Source organism: Homalodisca vitripennis, chromosome 3 (assembly GCF_021130785.1).
Source record: "Homalodisca vitripennis isolate AUS2020 chromosome 3, UT_GWSS_2.1, whole genome shotgun sequence".
Lineage (NCBI taxonomy): Eukaryota > Metazoa > Arthropoda > Insecta > Hemiptera > Cicadellidae > Homalodisca > Homalodisca vitripennis.
The window spans coordinates 144,556,179-144,581,045 of NC_060209.1; the positions used below are offsets into that span (position 1 = coordinate 144,556,179).

General features: G+C 33.8%; 1 protein-coding gene across 1 annotated transcript in view; it reads left to right on the forward strand.

The window, feature by feature from the left end:
* The first annotated feature begins 1,971 nt into the window (after positions 1-1,971).
* Positions 1,972-24,867, forward strand: part of LOC124357631 (rap1 GTPase-GDP dissociation stimulator 1) — a 46,226-nt gene continuing 23,330 nt past the window's right edge. The window contains exons 1-9 of the mRNA XM_046809595.1: positions 1,972-2,107; positions 6,768-6,840; positions 12,466-12,585; positions 12,674-12,913; positions 13,764-13,930; positions 16,974-17,091; positions 17,799-17,921; positions 18,835-18,981; positions 21,461-21,592. Of these exons, the coding sequence (XP_046665551.1) occupies positions 12,468-12,585; positions 12,674-12,913; positions 13,764-13,930; positions 16,974-17,091; positions 17,799-17,921; positions 18,835-18,981; positions 21,461-21,592 (1,045 nt within the window). The 5' untranslated portion in view covers positions 1,972-2,107; positions 6,768-6,840; positions 12,466-12,467. The remainder of the gene's footprint in view (positions 2,108-6,767; positions 6,841-12,465; positions 12,586-12,673; positions 12,914-13,763; positions 13,931-16,973; positions 17,092-17,798; positions 17,922-18,834; positions 18,982-21,460; positions 21,593-24,867) is intronic.

Below are 24,867 nucleotides of genomic sequence, written 5' to 3' on the forward strand. Positions count from 1 at the left end.
AAAAAAATAACAAAGGTATCATCCACATACCTCCACCAAATCTTCGGTTTGAACTGAGCTGAAGCCAACGCTTTTCGCTCAAATTCCTCCATAAAGATATTGGCGAAAATAGGAGACAGTGGAGAGCCCATTGCCATCCCCTCATCTTGACGGTAAATTTTACCATCTAACTCAAAATAATTGCATTGAGTGCATAGTTCTAACAGTTCCATAATTACTGGCACGGTAAGTTTAGTTCTATCCTTTAATGTTTGGTCTTCTTTGAGACGTGATTTAATAATTCCGAGAGTTTCTGGAACTGGTACATTTGTAAATAGACTTTCAACATAAAAACTTACCAGTTTGTCAGTTTCAGTCAACTTTAGGGATTTTGACTTCTCTACAAAATCCCTGGAATTTTTGATGCAAGAGTAAGTTTTTCCTACCAGTGGCGTTAAGATGTCCAAGAGGACTTTAGACAATTCCCTGCAGGGTGAATCACGAGAACTAATGATGGACCGGAGAGGGATGGTAGGTTTGTGGATTTTGGGAAGGCCATACATATGGGGGATTTTGGAGTGGTGAGGAGTTAGTTTAGATCTAAATTTATCTGAAAAAAATTCTTTGTGTTTTCTTAAGGTGTTTACTACTTTGCGTTCAAATGAATCAGTCGGGTCTTTATTTAAAACTGTATGTTTGCCAGTATTTAAAGTTTCCGCAATCTTTTCTTTTTACGCTACTGAGTCAAGTACAACAGAGAGAGTACCTGGTACAAAGTATCTTTTAGAGTAGTCCCGATGTGACCAGTTGTTACAGTAGTGAGTATGTTGCCAAGCTCTGAGCTGTGTTAGTTTGTTGCCATTCGTTTTTACAAGGAGACAACACCGCCCTGGGCAGTGTGACGATTGAGTAAGAACCCAAATATATTTAAATGTTGTACCTAAAATCAGTACTTTTAAATCTATTATCACAAAGAAATGAAGTGGACTATGGTGATATATGAAAAATTAGACCTCCTTAAAAGCAAGATGATATTTGCCTCTTTTTTTATTAAGTGTTATAAGCAGTTTTTAGAATTGCTAAGTATATTAAGTTATTAGGGGGAAATCTTGCATTATAAAGGTGTACTATCTAACTAATTGTTGTTTAGTCAATCTATCTTAGTTTTCTTGTCATTAGATTCATTAAATAGTATTCCACCTATTTTACACACAATTCAGATCAGAAATCTCATCACTGGGATGGTCTCTTGAGTTCTCCTCCACGTCTTTGGGCAGCTGTCCAATGCCTTGGCTGTCGACAAGGATCTCTTGGCCTCTGAAGCTGTCTAGAAGCTGTTGAGTTAGCCGCATATGATAAGTATCTTGCTGAAGAGCCGAGTGAGGTTGGTTAAGTGCGCAGCGATCTCAGCCCTCTTAAATCTTGCAACTCCGTCGATGGCAAAGCTCTCATCTGTCAGGAAATCGAAGATCTAGGTCGCTGGTGTCTGGCAGGGCAGTGACTACAACTCTGATCAATTTTTTGTTCTAAGCTGTAGGTGTCGAAGGGTAGCTATTGCGAATTCAAATAGCACTGAAGGGCCCTAAAGTCAGCCAAAGTCGTCACGATAGTGACCAACGCGGAAACGTTTGATTAGCCCGTCCAATGCCAGCTCCTCCATCTTTTTGGCGTAGGTGAGCTAGTCCGAGACGCTGTACCAGAACAGTGTTAAAATCCGGGGGATGGACTCCGGGCCAGGAGTCACAGGCGTTGGTATGACTTAGTGGCCTTCAAAGAGACGTTTTGCTGAGCATATATAGATACAGGCTCATTTCCTATTAAGATTACGTACCGTATAAACAAAAATATATTACATTTTATTATTTATTTTACCATAAGATTAAAAAATACTGGATTCTTTTTTTAAAGATTTCTGAATTTTGAACACTCACATACATCCAACATAGTTTAACTGCCAGCACAGATGTTATTCGTTGCGCATTCTAGCATGAGCTGTCTGCTTCACGCAGCAGACGAACACGAAGAGTAGTAGAAGTATTGTGTTGTGACTGTTTATGTAGAAGCATATGAGTGATATGTTCATTTTTATAGCAGAGCTCAACAGATTGGAAGTTGCCTAGGATTATAGGTAATTAATTTATATTTTGTTAAGGCATGGGTTTGTTATGCAATGAAAGTGTAATCCTTTAAGTTGTGGTTATTAGAAGTTTTTCCTGAGGAAAACTAACGTTTTCTGCTGTGCTAAAACATTGTCGTAGGTCTGGTAAATTTTCCTATGGTTCCCTTTTACTGTATTTACGAAAGTATTATTGCTTTTATTAGTAAGGCTTTTCAGTATAAACAATTTAATGCACAAACTCAATGGTTATTAACTCTGTCAAAAACTATGTATAACCAATTTCATGACAGTGTGACCATCAAAAGAATCTATACATATTATCACCCTTCATGACATCATTAAATAAAATTGAAAACTTAATCACAATACATACACTAGAAACTGATTAACAAACTTAGAGTAGAGGGGGAGACTTTAAAAAGTGGCCTACACTTGTTATTCGGTTATTTGTATGGAACAATTCAATGTATTATCCAACTCCGATATGTGAAAATCATACACAAAAAGAGTTATAATAAATTAATATAACAAGAAGAATCTCGTACATTACAATTTTCAAAAACATCAATTTAACACTAATAGGCTATTACAAAATAACAAAACCAACTATGGCCTAGATTTAGATATCAAAGAAACCTTACAATATTTAGAACTTTCCCAGCTTGATATCAATGAGTAACTGCTTTTTTGAAATGGAGGAAAGAATTCTCCCCATGGATTACTAGTAGCCGAACCCACACGTTGAAGCCACTAAAAAAAATCTTGTTACTTGTGAGAAATATCTCACATCTTTTCCTCATATTCATCACCATTTTCAAAGTCTCAAAATATTAGTTACTTCTTACTCTTTATTGTTTACATTAAATACTATAACTAATATAAGTTTAAATCATATGTAATATCATTAAATAAATTGTAATATCTAATTATTCCTTAGGATAAAACATCTAACCATTTGATAAAAACAACTGAATGAGTGTAGGCCGCTTATTAAAGTCTATCTGGGTAGAGTACAAGTTGTCCCAGTTTTTTGTATCGATCTTGACATATGATATTACTTAATTATAACTTTCGATATACTTAACTGATACTGATTTTTTAACAATAACTAACTTGTATCAGCTATAAACAGTTTTTCATATAAATAGATAATAATAGACAGTTCAAAGCTCATGGGCGACCGTTAAATGAAGTTTAAATACTGGCATATGATCCAACCTATCTGCAGATCATCCCTGTGAGTATTTGTACAGAAGAGAAGTATGGGTTTCTAAAAAAGATGCTTCAACAACTTCTTAAAAGTGGTTAATCATTGATACGCCAGGAGGAAAAATAAATAATTACACATATTTGTATTTTTTGTTATACATTTTTGTTATTATTCATGAGTTTTTCCTATTTCCAGTTCTAATTGTTTGTTTGTCTCATTGTATGAGTATTGATGAGATTGTCATTATATGTATTGTATTAATTATTTTAATTTCAATTATTATTGTAATTATTATGACTAAAGATATGTTGATATGATTTAGACGTGCATTGAATATATGAATTTTCAGTACCAGTGATTATACCAATGGATATAAAAACCGAGTCCGCTTATTGTACTCTATTCCAAACTTACACTGGCTGTAGTATAATAAGTGGCCACAGGACAATCAAATCGACTATTAATTAGAAATCTAAACTATTGAATATAAAAACGTATGACAGATATTCATAATTAATAATTGCCAGCTGCTTTTATTTAAAAAAATAACAATATTATTTAACCCTTGAGCTGGCAACCGCCCTTTTCAGGCGGGTACATTTCCGCTTGTATTGACAGCTGCCTAAAAACGGGTGGGTGGTACATCATCCGTAAAAACACATTTTAGGGAGTATTTCTACTTGTAATAATGATATTTAAGCACCGTTGTAAAGAGGATGAAATGCTCTTTATGTTAGTGGATGTTTTGTTTCCAATTGTAAAATCTGTGACTCATATTACTAATCTTTGTTTGATAGTTGATGTTATTGTTTTCAAATCTACTGATTTTTTTTTACAGATGGTTCTATTGGTTTTTATACTTTTAAACAAATGTTTAAAAATACATCTGCAAAACACCCAAGAGTAGTCCGCTAATACAGAGTAATCTAAATGCCAGTTCTATGATTAAAATTAGAGTCAAATCATTTGCCTAGTGTATAATAACATTGGCAAGAACAATGGCTATATATTTACACTTTTGTATCAAAATGTATTTTTAAACATTTTTTAAACAAAAGAGCCAGTTTATAGTGAGGATATGGAAACTTGATAGGAAAACAAAAGCAAGAAAATTTTAAACAAACACAAGTTACAAACAAAGACACAAGAACACTTTTTTCAGCACTCTAAATTTGGCTTAATGAAAAATATCCATGAAAATTTATGTGCATAATTTTTTTGAAACCAAACCAATTATTACTTTTTAATAAATAAATGTAGTTTTGACAGCATCAGTACCCTACATGCAGAAATACCATTGCAGATTGGCTATCATTTGGTAAAGAGGTTTGTTTTGTATGATTATCAAATATAACTAAAGTATTATTATTTTTAATAATCTTAAACACGTATATTTATTTGGTACTTTGGGATTATACCGACCACACCCAGACATGAATCGTTATTTCACATTTCGTTTCTACTGATTACTAGATTAGCGTAGAACAATATTTCGTCAATATAAAACAGGAATTGTCTTATCGCAAACCCCTCCCCATCCTCAGACAGAGGTCAAAGTCGAGCGTCTAGTAGATAACGTGATTGCAGTCTCGCCGCCCGTTCAGCTGGTGCATCGCTTTGTTGTACTTCCGTGTTTTACCTCTACATTTCTCCAAACACAAAAATTCAACAAAAACAAACATTTACCAAACTAAACTCTTTATTAAAAAAACACTAAAAACTTGTTTTTATTCTTGATCACATTCCGCCACCCAAAATGCGAGTGCCTCCGGCCATCAGCGCGGGCATTGACAGCACCTTCGGTGCTGCCCCGCGCTGATGTCGACGAAAGAAAAACATCCCTCGAGATAGTACCTATCAGTAAAATATCAAATTCTAGAGGGGCTAATCAGAAATATAAATTGAATTGTAATGGAAAGGCAATTATGTACCGTGCAAATCACGTGATGCCGCGCGGCCTGCCGTAATCAGGATTCTCGAGAAAGATAAGATAACAGCGATCACAATACCTGGAAATGCTTGTAAGTTTGTAATTTTGTAATTGAAGAGTTGTTTTTTTTTTCGTTCTATCATGTTTGTTTCTATAAATTTCTATTTTTGTGTTCTTCATACTAGTGTGGTCGGTATAATCCCAAAGTACCATTTATTTTATAAATAAAAATATACCTTCACTTTAATTATGTTATCTAACCAGCTTATAACATAATTCGGTTAGATATTACGGTTCCAAATTAATTAAAACAAAGGAAAATCACGTATATGGTATTTGAGTAATGGTTACAAGTAAAATGGAAATATACATGTGTTATTTGTATCACAAGCTGTCTAACAAGTTATCCTTCAAAATAGTAAAAAATAACTAAATGTTACACTGTTTTTTTTGTTAGGCCTACATTTTATAAATGTACGTAGCCTGAGATTTCTTATTCATCAATGAATTATTACTTTTTAAGATATAAAAACATCCAAACTATACTGTAATTTGAAATACCTATTATGTAATTTGGTTTGACATTTCGGTTTCAGAATTTTTAGATAATCATGAAAATCAAGAATTCAATACTCGTGAATATTGATCATTCGATTGTTGTGGTGTAAGGTTATTATACTTCAGCCCATACAAATACTAGGCCATTGACTTACACTGATTGTGAGTGCATTTTGGTTTGTACCAGTACATCCTACTATCCACAAATTAAAAAATAATGTTACTGCGATCACTTTCAGTAAGCTTAATATGTTCTGACGGGAAACCAGAGTAAAAAAAAGCCTAATATGTATTTTGTTTGTTTTTATGTTAGTTTATATTCTATGTATTTGATTTTTTAAACATGTTCCTATTCGTAAATGTCATGAAGACTGAATAACCTTGAAAAGCAATTGATTATGGTCACACAGTAACCAAAACTAGTCATAATTAGTGGTGGGTAAAATATTTTATTATGTCAACCGGCTCATGAGGATCAAATCATTACATATAATTACACCCTCTCTATCCCAACATTCATTTATACAGATGTCAAAAATAAATGCATAAATTACCATATATATGGACGTTCCTAAATGATACAATGTTTAGCCACTCTCTGAAATTGTCTAGTATATGTAATATATGGGTATTATCACAGTAATGTTTAATCCGTGTATTATAGGCAGCATGCTATTCCTGCTTTACAGTAACACAATATTAAGTCAGATTTTTATTTATTAATTTTATGAAAAGCAGTATTGTACAAGTAATTTTTCTTAATTTAACTTGTCATAAGTTAGTGGCACTATTCCTATTTGTAGATCTTTGTAATTCATAGATAGTAAGGAGAAATTGTATTCAGATAAATAAAATGACGACTATTGTAATCCCAATAATTTACACGAACTTAATCAATTATATTACATATTAGCTATAGAATATGTACTATTTAAAATATAATTTATTATGATGTTAACTCCTTGTTCCAGTTGACGATGTGCTCTGTCTGAGCCATTACTACATTACAAAACTATCATCACAAGGGATTCTTAGGATTTGGAAGTAAGTTTGGGAATTTTTAATTAATATTTAATAGATAATATTATTACTAATCCATAAAAAATTCCTAAAACATTGAAGATTAAAAAAATTGAAACTGTAAACAACATAATATTATATCATAATAATTTTATTTCCAGATAAAGTGGATTGTACACAGTGCTCAATTTAAGGTGGAAAAGTGTTCTGTTACCTCTCTCTGAAAAAATAAACACTTTTTCAGAGACCTCATATTACGAAAACCTTCTATTTAAGAGGTCTTGGACTTTACTCTGGGAGGAGTACCAAACTCCTACACACTTGGGGAGGTTACAGCTCCGCAACCACTAGTTTTAGTAATTGACCGCTGTATATAGCCATATATATATATGAGGGGGTACCCAAAAGTTCCCGGAATAGCTCTGCTGTAGGCGGAGCTTGTGTAGTACAAATTCTTGCCGCTTAGCTCTTTGCCAGCTCAGTGCCGCCTGATGCGTTGACCTGACGTGTTCTGTCCTCGTGCAGTAATAGTTTTAGCTAGTGCTGTTTTGTGATCGTGCCGTTTTTTACGATGGCAAGTTTGAGTGACAAACACAAAACTAATCCCAAAGCCAAATATAGTGCCTCCCTTAAAGTGCAGAAGACGAAAGCATCCATCTACCAGGCTGAGCACCCTACCAGTGAGCCCATCCCCGAAATAGCCCAACCAATTCATTCCAACAGCAACAAAGAACATCCTTCTTTCACCAGTACTGCAAACTTTACAAAGAACTTATCACCCCCTATAACAGCCACCATAAGGCCTTCAAGTCAGACTACAGAGGATTTCTTTAATGAACACATAGAATTCTTTAAAAGGAATATGCAAATTAGTTCTACAACTCATCAAATAACACTTAAGGTAAGTAACCAATGCTCAACAGGTTTTCTAGGTCAAGCTCCAAACCAACAACACACTTTTTTAGAAAAAACCAAGACAAAGATTGTGAAACCATAGTACAAATATTAAAACCAGTAACAGGAAAAAGTAAACAGTTAACAACACAAATTTATCATTGCTCACCAAAACATTGATGGCCTTCAGAACAAAATCGAGAGACTGACACACTTCCTACACAGCTCTAATCCAGACTTAATAATTCTTACAGAACACGGCTTAAGTAGTCAAAAGTTGGAAAACACAAGAATCCCTGGCTACAGTCTACTAGGTGGTTTTACCAGACAGCAACACCGGAAAGGTGGAGTGGCTGTTTTTGCTAGCTTAAGACTAAAAAACAAGATTACAGTAGTATCAATATCAAACAATACATCGGAACTCATTTGTGAAACGATGCTCCTGAAAATTGAGCTGAGACAAGGATTTTTACAACTGCTAAGCGTCTACAGATCACCCTGCAGCAACTTACAAAATGCAATAGACATTTTATCAGCTGAGCTTGACAAAATTGTAGCCATTAATGACATGGTACTGGTGATGGGGGACGTGAATGTAGACAATCTTATTGAAAGCAATGACAGAAGAAACCTGGATGAAATGCTCCTTAGCCATGGCTTGAGCAGACTTCATCTACCCGCAACCAGAATAACAAATAATAGCCAGACCTCTATAGATTTTATATGCACGAACATAAAAGAAACGGAAATAGCTACCAAAATAACACAGACAGGCCTCTCAGACCACACGGCCCAACTATGTACGATTCTCACAGATTCTACGAAACAGCCACTGACCCAAACAAAAAGAAGACAGTTTAATGCAAGAACAGTGCAAGAATTGAAGCACAATCTGGAATCCCAAGACTGGACTAAAGTCACTCTCACCGAGAATGTGGAAACTGCTTATAAAGCATTTAGTGGAATTTTTCAAACCGCATTGAACATAGCATGTCCACTCAAGATAGTAAAGAAGAAAAGAAACCCCTACAAAAATATATGGGACAATGAAAGTCAGGCCCTAAAATTATCATACTTAGAAGCACTGAATAAACAAATCATTACTGGCCACCCTGATGACAAAAAAGAAACAGCTCGAAGGAAAAAATGTTATGATATAAAACTCAAAACTCTTCGTAAACAGTGCAACTCTTCATTCATAGAATAGTCGGACAACAAATCAAAAGCTGTGTGGAATGTAATAAATAATGAAAGAAAAGAAAAATCTTCAAAAAATCCACTAGAATGCCTAAAAATAGAGGAAGAAATCGTTGACTCTCCAATAACTATTGCCAATCATTTAAATTACTTCTTTGCTACAGTCGCTGACCGAACACTCCTCAGAAATGGAACATCGACACCTGTAATAGCACCAAACAATAACAACCAAACACTTCAAACACCAAACCTAGCCTTCTCTGAAACCAACAAACAAGAAATTGGAAAAATCATTGACTCTTTAAAAGCAAAAACATCAGCAGGGGAGGATGAGATCTCATCAAAATTGATCAAACAGTGCAAACACGAAATAATCACCCCACTGACTCACATCATTAATAAATCACTTTCACAAGGAATATTTCCAGATGAACTAAAACTCGCAAAAATCTATCCGAAATTCAAATGTGGAGAAACAAATGAAGCCACCAGCTACAGGCCAATTTCCCTAATCTCTACTTTTTCTAAAATACTGGAGCGAGTAATACTAAATAGACTACTGGGCCACCTCAAGCAGCACAATCTTCTCACCCCTAGACAACACGGTTTTATAAAAGACAGATCAACTTCAACAGCAATAGCTCAACTAATTGAAGAAATCATCGACAATCTGGAAAAAGGACAAATTACAACAAGCATATTTTTGGATTTTAGTAAAGCGTTTGACTGCCTTGACCATGAACTCATACTGAAAAAGTTACACTCTCTTGGAGTCATTGACAAGGAACTTGACTGGTTTAAGAGCTACTAAGCAACAGGGAACAAGTAGTAGAACTTACTTACTTGGAGTAAAACACTGTGACGAAAGTAAAATGCAAGCCACTACCAGTAAGCAGAGGAGTACCTCAAGGCTCCGTGCTTGGACCCGTATTGTACATTCTCCTAACAAATGACTTCCCAAATTATCTCCAAAACCACTGTGAAATTGTAATGTATGCTGACGACACAGCTTTGATTTTAGCAAATAAGAACAAAGCTCAGCTAGATATAGACTCTTTTGTTGCATACAATGTGGCTAAGCAATACTGCCACCTCAATGATTTAGTCTTAAATGACTCAAAGACCCAACAGCTAGTCTTTACACCTAACCCAAACCAATATGACGGGCTCCCAGAAATAACTACAATTAAATCAGGAAAGTACCTTGGTCTAACTGTTGATCAAAACCTCTCATGGGAACCTCACATCAATCAACTCTGCCACAAACTTAATAGTAGCCTGTATGCAGTGAGAAGAATAAAACAAATCAGTAGCCCTCAAGTAGCTTTGACAGCATACCTTTCCCTATTTGAATGTCATCTCAGATATGGACTGATAGCCTGGGGAGGTACGACAATTGGAAATCTTAAAAGGGTGCTCGTTATAAAAAAAAGGGCTGTCAGGACTCTAAGTGGATTAGGACCAATGGACTCATGCCGAGCAGCTTTCAGACATCTAGGAATACTGACGATCATAGGACTCTATATCCTAGAGACGATCTTATTTGCCACAAAAACAGGGCACGCAAGAACTGGTGACATCCACCCCTACAACACCAGACATAGAAACAACTTCCTCCTTGACCCTCATCATCTGACTCTGTTCGAGAAAAAACCATCGTATAAAGGAGCCATGTTCTTTAACAATCTACCTGACTACCTAAGAAAGCTTCCAGAGAAGAACTTCAAGACCTCCTTAAGAAGCTGGCTGCTGGAGCATTCATACTACAGTGTCCAGGAGTTCCTTCAGTGGAGGACAAGCGCTTTGTAATTTACATACACTGACTCATACACTGATTGTGACATAAACACTGACCTTTGTTCTATTCTCTAAGAATATGTTCAATAAAGATATATTCTAATTCTATTCTATTCTATTCTAATTGAGTGAATAGCGTGCAGCTGTGAAATTTTGTTTTCTGCTTGGCAAAAACCCGCTGAAACAGTTGAAATGTTGAAGACAGCCTACAAAGACGATGCTATGTGGAAAACCCAAGCTGCTTCAAATCATGGCAGGCTTCAATTCGACGTTCCTTTTGAAAGTAGTGAGAGCACGAGGCACAAACTTGGCTGCAACCCTTTTCATATTCAAGTCTTCGGTTAAAATCCGTTGAACTGAACTCCATGACAGCCCACTAGCCTCTGATATTAATGCTCGATAGTCTGCAAGCACAATTTCTTTCACTTTCACAGTCTGTTCTGGAAGTCGATGGTCGTTCAGAACGAGGTTTGTTCTGAATTGACTAATCACCATTTTTAAACCGAGAAAACCATTCGTACACTTGGGTTTTCCCCATAGCGTAGTCTTTGTAGGCTGTCTTCAACAACATTTCAACTGTGTCAGCAGTGTTTTTGCTAAGCAGAAAACAAAATTTCACAGCTGCACGCTGTTCACTCAAACTTGCCATCATAAAAAACGGCATGATCACAAAACAGCACTAGCAAAAACTATTACTGCATGGGGACAAAACACGTCAGATCAACGCAACAGGCGGCAGTGAGTTGGCAAAGAGCAGCGCTACAAGAGCAAAGTGGTGAGAATTTGTACTACGCAAGTTCCATCTACGGCTGAGCTATTCCAGGACCTTTTGGGTACCCCCTCGAGTATATATATAGGGAGTAATATATATAACTCAACTTATAGGGTTATCTATATATATTAATGTAATGAAAGTAACTAAAACCCTTTTAAAAATCTTTTTATTACATACACGTGTTTCGGTTTTTAATCATCATCAGTGTACATTAACTTCTAAATAAATAGTAATCAATTAGATATACACATGTGGACTTTTTTTTGCCATGGGCGGCCTAACTACTGCCATGCACTTAAGCCTCAAGGGCTTTTTGCGCACCCCGGAAACACACCATGAGGCCCACCAGTCTACTACTTCAGCAGATCAACAAACCGCCGAAAACAACCTATCAAGTCCTCCTGGGAAAATTCACCACAACTGTCCAAACTACCAAAGATGGCATACCGCTCTCTTGCTATTGCAGGGCAATCAAAGAGCAGGTGCTCAGCAGTCTCCTCCTGCTCATTACACCTTCCACAGAGCGGATCCTCCTGAAGGATGCCGACTCTGTGGAGATGCTTCCTCAGGTGACCATGCCTTTTTAAACTTATGTTAAATTTAAATGACACAGATGTAATTTTCTTATTAGTAATCTGTATTTAATATTTTAATTTTTTCAAAAATTGGATTTGTCTTATTTTTCAGATTACTATTTAAAATGTTATGAGGGTCTTTATTATAATTTAGATAAATATGTAATTCTTCTTTTGTATTTAATTTCTCTCCTTTCCTTTCGATATCTATAATTTCCATTGTAGGTCCACATGTGTATATCTAATTGTTTATTATTTATTTAGAGGTTAATGTACACTGATGATGGTTAAAAACCGAAACACGTGTATGTAATAAAAAGGGTTTTAGTTACTTTCATTACATTAATATAGTAATATATAATATTATTATTGATTCTCTGTATTGTTGATTCCATGCATTATTGTCTACAGTTATGGAGAACCTGATTAAACTGGTGGAAGACTTAAAAATTGCTGTTGACGAGAAGAAAGGGGATAATGTTCCAAACCTGTTGGATTCTGTTTTGACACAGATTGAATCCAATGATACAGGTCAGTTTCCTGTTATTGTTGTAATACTAGTAATAATTAATCTATACCTATAAAGGTTGACTAATTATCACGTCTTCTTCTGGGGTAGGTGGGAAGGACTTGCCTGAGTTGGTGGGACAACTGGCAAACCTGCTGGAGTGGGACAATGTGGGTGTGTTAGTTAAGACAGCGGCAGTAGTGGCAGCCCTGGCGAAGACTGAGAGTGGCCGCACTGCTTGCTGCTGCTCTCGTGTAACGTCTCCACTTCTGCGACTGATGATGTCACACAGTGACATCCAGTTGCTGGTGCAGGTGTGCCGTGCTCTCGGCAACATTTGCTACGAGAACAGTGAGTGGTTCTTCTTGTTCTTTCCATTAGGTTTTGAGTGTAATGAAGAAAATAGAGTAAGTAACATTAGAATTTTGGACTTTTGCATTATATGTTACAAAAATAAGTAGAACACACCACATTTCACAAGTTGAAATTCACCCTCTTCCTGTGGTATAAACAAAAACCCTAATACATCGCCACACAATAATACATTTTAACATGCCCAAAATCTTAAAACTAAAATAATTTTAACAACATAACATGTTGTAAATCGAAACAGCTATCATCCACTGTTAATAATAAACTTCATGACATTAGATTGATTGTGATTATGTTATCATGGAATGAGAGACGGTTTCCTCAATTCAGATATAATTTTTTAAAACTCTAGTAATTGATAACTATAAATTTAATTATATCGGTCTTAATTACCATATTTTTTGTGTTGAAACAGTATCAGGAATTGTTTTTAATGTATTATTAATGTTTTTACTGCCTTGGGTACTGAGTTTCTGTAATTTGACTATTGGGAGAAGGCACAGGCATATGGAAGAGTTAGTAGGTAATGTAACAAAAATCTCAGTATTTGAAGATATTGCAGAAAATAAAGTAAAAAAGATCTTGTAGCAATCCATGTAAAATTCTAATTATCTTGGAAACTAAGTCATATGTTCAAATATGCGTACCTAATGAAAAGATACTGCACTTAAGTGGGGTGTGAAACGTTGTCGGTTAGTTTGTATTTATTTATTTTTGCAGTATCACAGTAATTCTGATTGACTGATTGAGATAATTTAATACTGTGATATTATAAAGTGTCTTAACAATTAAAAAAAAAAATGTATAACGAATAAATCTTTGTGTGCAGCGGATGGTAACAAACTGGTGGTAGAGGGGGATGGGTTGGCGGCAGTGTTACGAGTGTTACAGCGAGCTGTCTCACAGTCAGAGGCACCACATTCCACACAACTGCGATCATGTGCTGCTGGCTGCCTTCTCAATTTGCTTATGGGACAGGATTACTTGTATCCTAAGGTAACAAAGAGATTTGAATTACTTACAATTAGGAGTAGACCTCACCATGTATTGCGTAACAGGCTTCACTGAGGTTGCATGCAGTATTTCGGGTCTATAGCTCATTTAATTCTTGAGATGTGCTACAGATAGACAGGCAGACAGTCATACAGAAAAGAAATTTTTACATCCCCAAAAGAATGATAGGCTTCAATGACGCTCTGTGTAGTCGCATGTATGGACATGCAAGCAACATCATAGAACTTATTCTTGTCTGTGTAAAAATGAAGTTTCAGAATATTCAAATGAAATCTTTCTTGAGATATCTTGCGGATGTATAGGTTATATGTATTTCTATGTTAAATGTTAAAATTTCATATGATTGTACTTAGTTTGTTATAAACGTGTTTATTCTATGATTTTCTCGTTACCATAATGGTTACTTATTAGACCAATGTAAAATGTTTTGTTAACCTCTCGGGGTCCATAAGTGAACTAAGTCCGACATCACTATCTCGGCCGTTCTGGTTCAAGGCTGGACTTAGTCCAACATCAGTTGCAATGTGAAAATCTAAGAAAAAAAGTCATTCGGACTCATATTTGATCGATGTAATGTCTCTGTAGATCTTGTGAAAGGGTTTTATATAACCAGACACAAATACCTTCTTCTACGGTTTCACTTTCGGCATTATTACGATGCGAAGTTGAAAACCTGCGTAGTGTTTATTTTCAGCTGACCAACGACTTGTACTGGCTGGTGTGGGGTAAAACATTTGTTTTGAATTCATTTGTTTAGGAATAGATACAGATGTATTATGATTATTTAGTTGTCTACAAGAATCATGTAAAGTGAGTTTTCATTTTCAATTTAAATGGCGTCAACAAGCCGAGGCGACGCTTTGGAATTGTTTTGTATGATGAAGACATTGAGGATGTACTGTTTGATTGTGATAGTGACGATGATGATATTGATCCTGATTTTGCTATTTCTGAGGATGAAAGTGTAGTAAGTGATCGTGATTTAGATAACAACGAGGCTGAACAACAACCTTCAGCACTAGGTATGGTTAAGCCTAGGCCTAGGCCCACGCAAAACTTGGACTCCATCCTAACTCGTGTTTTGACAAGTATCATACTACAAAAAACTACAAAGAGTAGACCTAATCCTACGCATAACTGTGGGCGTTGTGTATATTTAAAATAGGATTGGGTAATAAATTTTCTTTTTGTTCATTTTAAATTTTATGTACAGTTCATTAAGCCATTGTTATATTAACGATTATTTATTTTTGGTTTTTGTATCATACTGATATAACATTCAGTTTTTGAATGAAAAAGAACCCAAGTAATTTATGTAGGCCCAACTATATTTCGAGTAGCCTACTTTGTTCAAAAGAACACACCAACTAATCCACTTCTACAGTTTACCAATGTAATTTATTACTACATACTTTCATAAGCTAAAATGTGGATATTGTACTGGATCAAATACATTGTATATATAGTACTATATATTTTTTATTTTCAAATGACGTGTTTCCTAAGCCATGAACTTAATGTAGGTATTTTGAATATGACTAATACTTATGATGGTTACTTCCTTACAGTTTTGACTCAAAAAGAAATAAAATGTAAAAATCCATAACAAAAATATATTTTTACTTTAATTTAAAATAAAAACAATAATGCATTTTATATAGCATTATTTAACTTTTTACAACAATGGTACGAGGTTCTTCCATGAAAAAAAACAAGAGTTTATTAAAATTTATTGGTTTATAGTGACATGTACATAAGGAATATTGACATTTAGGCATATTCACTTGAAATTAATTGGACCTGGTGAATCAGCCTAGTGAGGGACAAATGGACCCCAAAAGGCAACCTTTAACTGAATAATTGGTTAGAACATTTCATTTCTGTTTGTTTTTCTGTCCATGTGATATCTGGAAAACAAACTGGCCAATAAACTTGAAATTCTATACAGCAAAAACTGAGTTCGATGGTGGTGCATGTTACTCCTTGGGATTTGGATTTGACTGGGGTTTTTCCGTTCCAAACAAGATAATGGATGACGCTGCAAATTTCGCATTTGGCGGGAGATTGGACTGACATTTTTCACAAAACGTATTGTCACATCGACAGTTCTCAACGTACTGACCTTGAACCGTTCTCATTATGGAAGGGGGGACAGACTACACGATAATGTAGCCAACATAATGAAAAAAACCTGGTTTTGAGAGCCTCAGTATGTATGTATGTATTCATAATACAGTGATTGTGTGTTAAAAACAATTAAAGATAGTACTGTTGTTCATTTATTGAATGATTGTAAGTGGGTTTAAAAAATTACTATTCAAATATTACTTGTAGCAGTTTTGAAGCAATTCAAATAACAGGAAAATTAACTTAATTTCAAGCGATTAATCTTATTTTAATTTAGTTCATTTACAGTAGTAATTTTATCTTATTTATTTACTAATATACATAAGTTTATAACATTGACAATGTATACAGAACTTTTTGATAAATGTGTAATGACAAACAAAATTATTGAATCTAGTGTTCTATTACATTTTTTGTTTATTTAGTTTATTATACATTTTAGATCTTATGCAGTGGTTCCCACAATCCAAATGTTTTACTGTACTGTGTTGATAACATTTCCCAGTAATTATGGAACTATTTTTTATATAGGCAGTGTCAGCCTCTCTCTCTATTTCTTACTAGGATTAGTTTTTCAAGAATGGTCTGTACCTCTTCAAATTTGTTCATACATTTGAAACTTTGATAAAGTACATACAATGAATAATTAGTATTAGAAAATACATGGTAAAAACCAAAACTTGCAAAGTTAATGGAATATAAAATGTTATAAGATCAAATGAGTTAGGTGAGTTTTTATAATTTTTTTTGCTTTTCAATAGAAAACTGCAAAATTGACTAAACCTAAATGGATTTTGTAATCTACTTAAATAGTAAATTTAGATATTTGAAATATCCAAAATTGGCCTGCCAATAGGATTAAACTAGCTAGTAATAAATGCAATATGTTACACCGCAGGCACTGGAGCTGGACATCATGGAGTTGCTCTACTCTGTGTTGGAACTGGGTGTGACCAAGGAGGGAGAGGAGGCAGCCGTCCACACGCTTGTCATTTTGGGACTGCTTACTGATGCTGGTAAGTGGTAACACATGACAAGTTTCAAGTAGAATTTTTTTGATTGCAAAATGTTACTTTTCATGTTTTTTTACCCTAAAATATCTAGAAATGTTTTACTCACATATTTTGCAATGTCAATATGCATACCATTTGCTGTAACAGTAGCTTAATTTATCGAGCAAGAATAATAAAACAAATATATTTCTGAAAAAAATACAATTATTATAAAAATACATTTTAGAGTATGCTTACCCAAATTAATGTGAAAATATTTCCTTATTGAAAGATTATAACAAGGATTATATCTTCAACAGTGTATTATTACCAGATTTATCAATTTCATTAGTTGTATTTAAAATTCCATAGTTGTGTAATATAGATGACTAACATTTATATTTCAGGTGTATCAAATTTCTGTTTTGTGAAAATATGCTCAAAGACAATGTCTGTGGAATGTCAGCATAGATATAGCAACATTTTTCCTAATAAGACAATTCTAGTACACAGGTTATACAAGGCGTGTTTTTTAAACTAAGTACGAATGGTTCTCAATGTCTCAACACAATCTGAACGGGAAAACTTAGGTGTTAGTTATAGATTATTTAAGTTTGAATCTGAGAATTTTGCTGTATTATAATACAGACTTCCAGGACAAAAACAACAACTTTTATTTAAATATTTCTGCATGAAAGATAAAATTGTAATTACTTGACTGGATGTTTCAGCTCCTGGGACATTGACTCTTAGTGAGAAACTATGCAATGTTACAGTGAAGACTCTAGAGACTTCAACTTCTGGGGAACTCAGTGAGTTGTGTGTTGAGCTTCTTCATACACAGGCAGAGAATGGTCAGTTTATGTTCATTTTAAAAGTGGGAACTTGAGTTCTGAAATAATTAATTTAAGTAGTTTTATTAGCAACATGTCAAAAGATTCTGTTGATTTTATTATTCAAAAATATCAGGATTAAAAATAGTTAAGTAGTAGAAACTAGCAAGTAATAAATAGTAATTTTTTGAAAATTACTTGTGTAGTGAGTTGTATGTATAACAGTATTTTTGCAGTTGTACCTGATGTTCAAGTGTGTAAGAAAATGAATAATTGATGATTTGATATTGCTCTGTTATAGTATATTAGTATACTCTCTTGATAGTGCATTTTAAAACTTTAACTGTTTTTATCTTTTGTTTTATGATTTTGTTAAAAACGTGTATCAAAAGTGTTGAAAGGACTTCTCAGTTTAATAAAATGCATTACATTTTTTAAATTTAACTAATACATTTTTTATATTTGCTTAATCTTTCCTGTACATCATCAGCATTAAACAATAGAAACATAATACATGCCATTACATTTATACAATTAATTCCAGAGTGTTTAAACACAATTTTAAAATACTTTATGACTAAAGACAAACAAATTTAGGTCCTCAAAAGGATAAGCCTGTTTGGACGTTCCAGTTTTAACATTAATGATTAACTAATTGAAATTAGCTGTGCTCAAACATGACCAGAAAAGAAAACATACCACTGCATAAATAGTTAAAATTAATATGCTTATTAGATAATATCAATATACTATTCATATTACATAGACATAGGTGAAATTAAATAACACTAACCTAATTTATGCTTGAAATATCATAAGACCTTGAAGAAGATCTCTATAGATAGTTACCATTCTTTAAGTTAAAAAATTGAATCCTTGTACAGCTTAAAGTTATGCCAAAAGTTATATAAAAGATGGTTGTGGTTGTCTGCAGAGAGTGTGAGGCTACACCTAGCCAAGGCTGGACTCTGTGAGTTGCTGGTGGAGTTGCTGGAGAAACACAGACCTCTAGTGGAGGATGATGAAACAAGAAATCTTCTCAAGATGGCTTGTGACCTTATCATTATCATCCTTAATGGCGGTAATGTACAATACATATTTTTTATACTAGTGTGCCTATGATCTCTAGTTGTCAATTTTTCTAGGGGTGTACACAAACATTTGAAAGTGAAAAATCGTCTAATAATCAATGTATTTGTTACAATTAGAAATGCGGTTTAGTTTAACTTGCTCAATTCACATTGTATTCAGAACCTTATTTTGAATAATAAGCTCATTTTTATTGATAATCAACTAAAGATAAATTTATGATACACTGTAATTTCTTATATTTAGTTACTGGTGGAATGTATTTGAACAATTTGATTGAATGTAATTGAAAAGTAAGCATTATTTGATCTCAGAAATAAAGAATACTCTATTTCCAAGATGTTACTTCAAATATTATCCTGGGAAAGAATAGTTACAACAATTGTTCAAAAATACTAACAGCGTGAATACATATATTGAGTGTTAAATAGAATAGTGTTAAAATTATAAATAATATTTTTATGAATATAGCTAGATTGTGTGTCAAGGAATACAGCTAAATATGCTTGTAAGGCAATATTTGTATCACCAACAGTGACAAGTATTGATTGTGCAATGTATTGTTCTCTTGACAGCATGAATAGGCTTGTCAATAAATGTTCTACCTCAGGTACTCACCAAACTCCATGAATCAAAATATATTGTATAATAATTGTAATAAATAGTAAATATAATTATCAATTAGTAATCATTTGTTATTTATCAGACCTCTATTTTGTTCAACTAATTTTACAAATTTTATTTATACAGGCATTCATTATATATTCATGTTTCAATAATTAATTTAAATACTTTAACGATTGTAGTAATTTTAGCATGTGCAAATTTTATTATTGTCTGTTATTCACACTGGAATAGACAATATAGTGCATGTGAATCTTTTTAGACATTTGACCATTTTAAGATATGATCTTCTTCATTTGTATTGCAGTGAATTATTTTAATAGGATCTAGGTGCAGAATGAGGTTAAGTCTAATCTCTAATTTATTCAAAATTATTCTTTGATCAAAATAATCTCTACTTCCCTTACATTCATCAGGACGTTTTCTCTTCTTTCCAAGAGAATTTTTCATTCTGATTAAACTTGATACAGAGAAGTATATGCATACAGTTTGGATGAGTTTGTTACCCAGTATCATCCAATAAAATGTTGTAAAATGTCTCTCTTTGCATTTGTGGGAACATTTTAACTCAATTACGTTTCAACATGCAAAATGACAAGTTTTACAAAACTGTTAGGTAATTGCAAATAAGTATTATTCTTGCATATTTTTTGTATATCACTTAAGGTTTCGAAATGGTGGACATTCACAAAATTTAGGAAATAAATGTTTGTCTCAGTTGATAAGCAACATTTAACAAAACGGAGGTGTCACTTACAGTAATGTTTGTTTTTACTTTTTATAGTTTCTATGTCTGAAGTTTCAAGATAGTGGCCATAGAAACTTTTGGGTAATGCACAGTAACATTGCGGAAATAGTGGGGATTACGTTAAGTGTTGTAATTTCCAGCTGATTAAAACTAAACTTGTTATAAACAAGACCTGGTTAAGTTTAGTACTCAACCAATCAAAAATTTCAAAATGGCAGCTTTTTGCATTTTTGCAAAATTTATCTCAGGATCTTTGGTATGTCATAACAAAAGCAAACAAAAAAACATCTTTGCTTAAGAAACAACGTGATTTCAAATAACTTTTATTGTATATTTTTGTATACCTTTCAAAGGTTTCAAGATGGCGGCTGTTTAACATTTGGAAACTAAGTGGCTATGAAGGGTTTTATGCAAGGTAGAGCAAAACAAAAGAGTTTTAGAGGGCACAGGTTTTTTTAATCATATTATTTATTGTAAGATTTCAAGATAAAGGCCGTGTAAGATTTTTAGAAGTATACAATAACATTGAATCTTTATACGAGAATCTTTATAACATTGAACACCAAGTCCGGAGTAAGTTTGGTCTGATCGATAGAAACTACACCAAGTCCTTTTTAGAAATAAATTGAGATGCTAATAACAATATTTGTCTCTAACGTTTTAAGATGATGGAGTTCCTGAATTTTCCAAGGTATTTTGAGTACACCAACATGCCATCCATTGAAGAGTTGTCATACTTTCAGCACTGGACAAATAAACCTCCTAAACCAATAATACATCTTCAGTTTGATATTTCTACATGACAGCCACACATCAAATCAACCTTTCATCCGGCTAAGCTAAGCTGGATGGGATATTTCTAAATGATAAGTGCCTAAACATATAGTGAAATAGATAAAAGTGTGTGCTGTAATGTAAAAGTTACATTGCTGGCAAACATGGCACATGAAAACAAATATGAGACAATTTGAATTAAGGTCAACTGATGAATCTGTAGAAGTTCTATTCTATTAGCTGTAGGGAGTGATTTAATTTGATTTACTTTATAGCTAATGACAAACAAATCTTGATTCTTGAAAGCTATGTATGCTGTGTGCAGATGAAAGTATGAATCTCCTGTACGGGGACGGGAAGGGGAAGGTGTTCCAGGGCATGGTGTCCTGGTTGACCTCCACAGATGACGATCTGCAAATCACTGGTGTTCTTGCCATGGGCAACTTTGCTCGGACAGGTAACTATTGTCTCGACAGTGACCATAAAAATACTATTATAAACTAGTTTTAATTTAAAAATTAAACTAAGTGCTCTATATTGACAGAAGTGTGTTCTATTAAAGTTTTCTTGAAAAATTTGTTGCAAAATTTAATATAGATTGGTTATAAATGTCTCATGACATATAATATAGATTAAAACACAAGATTCAATAAAATTATACCTGTTGAAATCATCTTCATGACAGACTTTCTCGAAAATATTTGTATATCTTAATGGATCATGATGCCCAGGCTCCAAAATCAACTCTCATGTTACAGCGTTTTCCATGTAATGCTTGTAATTTAACTGCCATAATTTATAAGTAATTTAGACCAGACTCCATTCAATAGTACTCACACATGCCTTAAATAAGTTTATTAGTCAGTTTCATTTCAATATGGCTCCAATTAACAGTTGTGCAGAACTTTATTGTAACTACAGCATACTGCACAGTATGTTCCAACATTTTATTCGGCCTCAGGGTCTTTTTATTTTTTCCATTCAAAGGTGAGCTGCAGGATAAGTCGGAGTTCAATTACATAAAGGTCGAGAAGGAAGGTGGCTATAACAGCTCAACATGAAAACTTTTTTAATATTTTCTCATATTTTTCATAGTATTTGTACAAAATCGGATGAATTCAGCTGTTAAGCTGTGTAGAGCAAATCTGTTGTCTTCAAGAATTCTCAGATTATATACAACTCTCGTTCTTATAATTTTATCAATATTTTGTAAGGTTTCAAGATGTTAACCATGCAAAGTTTTGAGAAGCATACAATAAATTACCAGAAATATGCTTGAAAACAATCACTAAAATAATTTATGATTCCAACTAAACATGGTGCAGTTGTATAATATGTAATATGCCCTGAACAAAATCTTAAACCATATCCATTCCAATTAAAAGTTTTTATGACGGTAGTTTATGTAAATTTGTAAAATACTTTTTCCAGTTACGTACAAAATAGTGTGTTCAGTTGAATAATCTAAAATAGTGGTATTTTATATTTCAGACATTATTTTGTAAGTTATCTCATCATCTCATATATAAGTAAATAATGCTGTTTGGAAAACACTTTCACAAATCACTTTGTACCTATAACTATATATTTTTTTAAGATTTGGAGATAATGGAGCCTATACAGTTTTGAAAACAACACATTAATATATATATATATATATATATATATAAACACATCACCCAAGAGGCATTATACAAACAACTTTCAACGCAATATACAGGGTGATTCAGAAATATGGTAAAATATTTTAAGACGTGATTGTAGACCTAAAAATAAGAAAAAAATTGTATATAAAGGTAGGTCCGGAAACGCTCCATTAGCGAGTAATGGCTAGCGAAAGATTTTGCTTTGTTTTCAGTTCACCTGGTGAAATTAAGTGATTCTGAAATGTTTTGTTCTTACTATTTAACTCAAATAAGGTGGATTTATAAGGGAAATTACCTGAAAAATCAAATAAAACCACTCTAGAGGTTGTAGTGTGAACAGGTTTTGAGAAAAAGTAAGAAATTTTCCAAACATCTAATAAAGAAAATATCGTCTTAAATGTTTGATGTCCAATAATATTTTAAAAAGATGACCAATAAACAAATTATTTTTCCTTATGCAGATTGTAGAGAATTTAATTCCAAAAACAACCATAATAAGCAAATTTAACTAAATGTGTAAAAAAGTTATAAAATTGACTTCTCACGTATTACACTACACAGCAAACTTTTGGTGTTTTATAATAACGATTTTTGCGTATCTGATTGGTAACAGCTGGTGAAAAACAAACATTTTTAGTTCAAAATTTTATTTTCAAATACAATAAACATATCTACAATCGCTTTAAGTCTCACCGGAAGATTAAAGATAATCCTCAAAATGACCTCCGTTGTTCAAAATGCACGTGTTTAGGCGTCTTCTCCTCAAGTTTCGGACCCGTTCAAAAACTCCAGGTGTCTGCCTAATGGTTTCTATTCCATTAGAAATGTTTAATCGTAGTTCTTCAATGGTATCTATTGGGGAAGAGTAAACTAATGTTTTTAAATGTCCCCAAAGGTAAAAGTCCAAAGGATTTAAGTCCGGTGATCTTGCTGGCCATGAAACTGGTCCACCTCGGCCTATCCATTGATTTGTGAAACTCTCATTTAGGTGTCCATGAACAGCCAGAGAGTAGTGCGGAAGTGCCCCGTCATGCATAAACCACATGTTTTGGTGCAAATGCAGAGGTACATCATCAAGCAGGTTAGGTAGCTCATCTCTTAAAAAGTTCAAGTACACCACGCCATTAATCCTAGCAGGAAGCACGGATACGACTAAATGATCTGCTAAGATTCCAGCCCAAACATTTACTGAAAACTGATGTTGTGGGCGATTAGGTTAGATAGCGTGAGGATTTCTGTCTGCCAAAGTGTGGTTGTTATGGAAGTTAATGATAGCTGTTCTTGTAAAGTGAGCCTCATCGGTAAACAAAATTGTATTTAAAAAGTTTGGATCAGCACATTTTCCCAGAAGCCATTGACAAAAAGGAACACGGGGAGCGTAGTCTTGTTGCAAAAGAGTTTGGACATGCTGGAAGTGGTATGGGTGTAACTGGTACTTGTGTAGTATTCTCCGAATACTAGATTGGTTGACATTGAACTGTAGTGACAATTCTCTAGTACTCTTTTCAGTATAATCAGAAATTTAATTAAGAACCAACTCTTCTAATCCAAAAGTTCTACATGATCGGGCGATGCCTGCATTACTATGCTCCGAAGACTTCAAAGAACCTGTTTCAGATAGGCATTGATGAATAGTGACAAAAAATCTTGCGCTTGGACACCTGCGGTTAGGAAAGTTCTCTTGATACAGACGTCTTGCAGCGTCCCAAACCATACATTAAATGCATGTCTGCTAATTCAGAGTGTGAATACACATGAATATTACCTTCCATTTTTAATAAATGAAACACACAACACAAAATCACTAATAAAATTGATAAAAATAACTGGTTAAAATACTTAACACAAATACACAGTATCTTTACAGTTTGTTGTTTAGTTCAACAATGAGGAGACATATGTCATCTAATAATAAATGCCCAGCTGATTATTTATTATTTAAAAATATTTAAACAGCTGTTGTTTAAATGATTAATTATTACCAGCTGTTACCAATCAGATACTCATTCCTGCGGCCACAGAGTAGTATATTGTTGTGCATGCTTATATCGGTGCTTTCTAAAGCTGATTCTGCTGAATCTGAAGC